Genomic DNA, 5,352 nt, shown 5'->3' with positions numbered 1-5,352 from the left:
GGCAGTTTATTTAAGAGGAGGCCGTCTTTCGCCATTCTCGAGCGCTGGATTTGTCCGTTTCCACTAACGTCTTTGCTCCCGAGGATTTACTATTTTCCGGTGTATAAGGCGACTGGGCGTATAAGACGACCCCCAGGTTTTGAGAAGATTTTCATGCGTTAAAAAGTCGTCTTATACGCCGGAAAATACGGTAAGCCCTACTCCAAAACTAAGCCGTAGTTTTGGGGTGAGGCACACCCCTAAAATTCAAGCTACGGCACGGGGGGGTGAAGCTGCCTCACACGCCCCGCACCCGCTTACTTTACTGGTAGGACCACCGCAGCCAGGCCTTCTATGCCCCAACACCTGTCACGCTGCTACTTGACTTCTTCCACGGCTGCTTGCTGCCACTTGTGGTTGGCCGCCATGTGGCGCATTGTTCCACTGCCATTCCTGGCAGGACGCCACATGGTGCTTCGGGCTGCTTTCGCTGCTCACGTGCTTCAGGCCACTTCCACTGCTCGCGCAACACTTCGGGATGGTTCAGCTGCATGCGCAGCGCTTTGGACCGCTTCACCTGATTGTGCAGCGGCAGGAGGCCACATGGCTCTTTGGGCCATTTACAGCCCAAACCGCCACGTGGCTTCCTGCCGCAAGCAACAAAGCGGCCCAAAGTGCTGCACAAGTAGCTGAAGCGGCCCGAAGTGCTGCACAAGCAGCTGAAATGGCCCAAAGCACACGAGCAACAGAAGCGGCCCAAAGCGCTGCACAAGGAGAGGAGGTGGCATGTGGCAAAGTGTCATGTGGCATCCTGCCAGGAGGAGTGGCAACGGTGCCATTTGCCACATGGCGTCCGGCTACAGGTGGCAGCAAGCAGCCGCAGAAGTCAAGCAGTGGCGCAACAGGTGTCAGGGCATGGGAGGCCTGGCTGCGGTAGTCCTAAGGTAAGACATTCTCTGAAATTAAGACCTAGTGCCTCTTTTGGAGGCAAAAAAAATATAAGACCGGGTCTTAATTTTGGGGAAACCCGGTAGGTCTATCTGTACATTCCTCAGAATTAGGAATTACATTCTGAAGAATGTAATATAATCCTATTCCTACTATATATGCTTCTGAGTGCAGATGGGGGTTTTGCATGACAACATGGCAATTCTGAACTGCAATAATTCTTTCTCCTTCTGCTCACTTAACTGTACTAATCCTACTGGTCTCAACATGGAGACTAACTAAATGTTTGCTCTGCAACATTTGAGAGGCAGATGTTGTGATTCATCACACCAGATCTTTTCCCATCAAACATTTTAAAACAATCCTTTCACAGGAATATATTGCGATATCCCAGGACAAGTTCAAAGTAGAGCCTAACACCATATTCTCTAGATTTCATACTACAATTTAACACTGAATCCAGATGTAGGCTCTATAAGGTGGCCCCTCCCAACCTATTGTTTTTGCAATTTTATCTGATGAAGTTATTGAGAGGAGATACACACTAGTTGGTGAACCTGATTTGGCCTAAAAAAGGCAGTGTCAATAGAGACTCTGGAATTCCTTTGCTCTCTTTGAATTCAGCTAAAGCTTCAGTGAAAATACAAACATTGATGTTAATTCTGTATTACCAAAAGTTTATGTGTAAAAACTAAACAGTATGGATGCATGGGCTGGCTTATTCAACCAATGTGAGATGAACTTCTATTACTATCTTAGGAAAACTCAAAGAATATGCCAAAACAGAATACCTTTTTCAGAAATGTTGCAGCAGTTTCTCGTTTTGTTGCAGTAATACGTTTCACTCCTTCTGGTGACTGGACACGGATTATCTAAAAGGAATTTTAGAGATTTGGGAAAAGATTAAAATATTAGCACTTTAAAATATTCATGAAATGTTCATGACTAAGGCAAAAAAAGATGATATCTAAAGTTTGACTCTAGAATATGTGAGATGTAACATTTCATCAATTTTATTTTTAACATATAAAAATTAGTATGTCAAAAATGCATAGTTAGCAGAAGTAATGAAATGAACAGTAAAGTAAAATCCATTTTCACTTAGCAATAAATAATATTAGAAAAACATAGAATGAACTTTAAGTTTTTAAGTTTCAAATTGCAGGTTTAATTCAGGCCTATAAAGAAAATTCATCAACTTTTCATGTTAAAAAAAATTACAGCATGTTGCATCATTAGTTGCTAGCACTTCATTTTAAAGGAAAATCGTCATCCATCTTCATTAAAATGAAAAGTCAGGCTGTGATAAGAGGCTAACTTGTTTTTCTGTTTAACACTAAACACTATATCATTTTGTGGACTTTAAAAAGATAGACAAGCTGCATTAATGTTCATGTCCCTATATTATTTGATATGCCGCTGCTCAGGGTTCAAATCTGTACTTGAAAGATGATGTAATGTAAGGGGAGATTTAACAGATTAATTGGTGCTAATTTCATAGCAATGTAAGAATTAAACATGGTGGAAATTTACGCATACTAATGTCCTATAAAATGTTTGAAGCACTTTTTAACATAGTAGTTTTCCAATACTTGCTTCCAGAAAAATGCAATAATGCAAAGAAGCAATTCTATATTGGCTTTCTTGATAATTCTATTACAGTAAGCACAGGTAATTTCAGACTGAATATGAATTGAATCTAACTACACAGCACCATTGTGAAGGAATTCTGTTTTTAAAAAGTAAAGATGTTCTTTTGTTCAGCTCAACTCCTTTCCCTTAAAGTCCTGATTCCATAATTCCACCTAGGATTCCACCTGGAGACACAGCTAAATGACTAATCCTAGAACCATGCCAAACCATTAATTATCTTCTTGAACAATGTCCAAATCTTCAAATCTCTTTAAAACTAGATAATGTATGTGCACACACATGCACACACCTATTTTCTATTGGGTACAAATTTCAAGAGGAAGCTGTATTTTTAAAAATAGGAACATTTAAAAGTTTGGGGTAATAATTAAAAAAACTTTAAAGAAAAGCTGATAGGCTGCCATTTCCAGATGTGGATGTGCAGATAATTACCAACTGGTGCCTTAGGAAATATTCCATGGTTAGATACTGCTAACCATGAAACCTGACAAATGTCATTTTTAAACTTGAATTTTGCAACAGTGATATTTTGGAACTGTGGTAAGCAGTAAAATTAATTTTTTTCTTAAAATTGGGAGACAAATAGCAAATAGCATTTAGTTAAAAACTGTATTATCTCCTGTAGCTCTATTTTGAAATGCGTAATAGTCCGTTACACATTTATGGCATTTTAAAATAAATTTTATTAAATAAAATTGAAATTTTAGTATAAACTTGGGTAATAAAGAAATCAGATATAATTTGAATTAATGTATAGGTGGCTTAGGGTATACCACATGGAACCCTATTTTAAAAGCAAACTAAACATTCTATAAAGCACTACAGTATATCAACACAGATTAAACTTAAAAGTAGATTTGAAATCGAGCTGATTCATATTATAGTCCAGCTTCTGATATGGAAGGCTACCTGCCAAAATTGCTCAAGTTGCCTGCAATTTGCTATATATAACTAATTTTATCATGTGACCAAATACAATGTAGCCAATGCTAATACCAAAGATACTGACAAGCCATTAATGTAAAACAATGCAAATTGACCTAACTTTATTAAAACTTGTGCTGTCCAATTTTATGAAGTATCATGTAAACTTAGCTGCCAAAATTAGTTCTGCTATTCATAACATATTTTTTCTATTTCTTTATTAAAATAAAATCTGATAGAAAGAGAAGATGGAAGTGTAACATGCTTTAACAGTGGTAGGACCTTACTCTTCAGTAAGTCTTAACTAAACTTTCTCACTTATCAGGGAAGAGTTTTTCACCTCTGCCAATTCAAATAAGGAAAACATTGTAGATACTTCTTGAATGCTGTTAATATAAAGCAAGTTTTGAAGTATTTCTAGCATAGTCAAAGCTTTACTTATTTACCCAGTAGTTTCCTATTGTCTAAAACCCAAAACAAGTGATCCACAGCGATACACACAATTTAGATAATCGTGTCTGGCATGCAAACTAATACAATAATTAAGGGAATGTGGTCGTATATCCTATGGCTGTAGCTATCGTTAAGTTATTGCAAGTAATAATATTGAGCCTAGATCCAAAATAATTAGGGATTGAAAGAAAGAAAAAATTCAGGTAGAGTTACAGAAACTTTGTTAGCTTTTCCAAGTTGTTGTTGCCTTCTAGATGTGTAAGACTACAACTCCTATGGATGTAACATCTTGGGATTATAGAAATAGTCCAGTATTTCAAGACAAAAATCTTTAGAGATCGATTCTTATTTTATGTATCCTGCCTTTGTATCAAATCATCAGCTTTTAATTTTTGAACTCTTGGCATATCCTGCCCTAAAGAGAGAGCACAAATGTTAAGTCAATTTACTGGGCATATCCATGCTACCAGACATGTATTAACATGGGGGAGGGGGGTTGTTTGCTTTTGGAAATTGTTCATTTCTGGTCTATCTTGCCCAGTCACACTACTTTTGGGGGGGGGAGGAAGAAAAAAATTATTACGAAACTGGCTCAGAGCTCTGATGTGCTGAGTTCTTCCCTCTGGAAAGAAACCCTACATTTTAACCCTCAATGAAGGTGGGGGCCCTGCCTTGGGAGTTGCAGCACCCCCCCCCCTTTCAGGGAGGTCGCCGCGATCCCCTTGCTCTGCCTCAAACCTGGCAAGGAGACGGGACAGGAAAAATAAACCCCGCCGAGGGCTGGTGCTTCCCACTCCACAGGAAAGCCCAGAGCTGTCAGCCCCCAAGCCCGGCGGAGGCGCTGGGGAAGCCAAGGGGGAGCTCTGAGCGCGGCGGCCCCCCCCCCGCCTCACAATGACAAAAGACCGGAGGGAAGGGACCCTCGGGCTGAGGGAAGAGAGGAGGGAGATCCTCTCCTTCCCTCCCCGGCCTCGTCCCCTCAACGTACCGCCCCCGGCAAGCCGAACTTACAATGGTCTCCGCCATATCCTTGCCGCCGTTCCGACCCTCGTCCTGCCCCGGCTCCGGCAGCTCCGCCCCTTACCCGCCCTCGCTGCTGCTTCGTGCGCCGCCAATACTGCCGCGTCACCGTTCCCGCCTGGTAGCGCAGGAGAAGCAACAAGGTTCCGGGTAGAAAAGGTCCGCCCCGAAGAGGACGCAAACCTTCACTCTCTCTCTCTCTCTCTCTCTCTCTCTCTCTCTCTCTCTCTCTCTCTCTCTCTCTCTCTCTCTCTCTCTCTCTCTCACTCATTCCCATTCCCTGGCTCCGCCTAGTGCAGGGGTAGGCAACCTCGGCTCTTTTATGACTCATGGACTTCAACTCCCAGAATTCCTGAGCCAGCTTGGGAGTTGAAG

General features: G+C 41.3%; 1 protein-coding gene across 1 annotated transcript in view; it reads right to left on the bottom strand.

The window, feature by feature from the left end:
* NPLOC4 (NPL4 homolog, ubiquitin recognition factor) overlaps positions 1–5,079 on the bottom strand; it is a 63,121-nt gene extending 58,042 nt beyond the window's left edge. The window contains exons 1-2 of the mRNA XM_081320923.1: positions 4,969–5,079; positions 1,719–1,799 (exon numbers count right to left, since the gene is read on the bottom strand). Of these exons, the coding sequence (XP_081177049.1) occupies positions 1,719–1,799; positions 4,969–4,983 (96 nt within the window). The 5' untranslated portion in view covers positions 4,984–5,079. The remainder of the gene's footprint in view (positions 1–1,718; positions 1,800–4,968) is intronic.
* Between the last annotated feature and the right edge of the window lie 273 nt (positions 5,080–5,352).

The sequence above is a fragment of the Vipera berus genome (genome assembly GCF_964194415.1).
Source record: "Vipera berus genome assembly, chromosome: 2".
In the NCBI taxonomy this organism is placed as follows: Eukaryota; Metazoa; Chordata; class Lepidosauria; order Squamata; family Viperidae; genus Vipera; species Vipera berus.
Note: the sequence above shows the minus strand (reverse complement) of the source record. Positions and strands in the feature narration are given on the sequence as shown.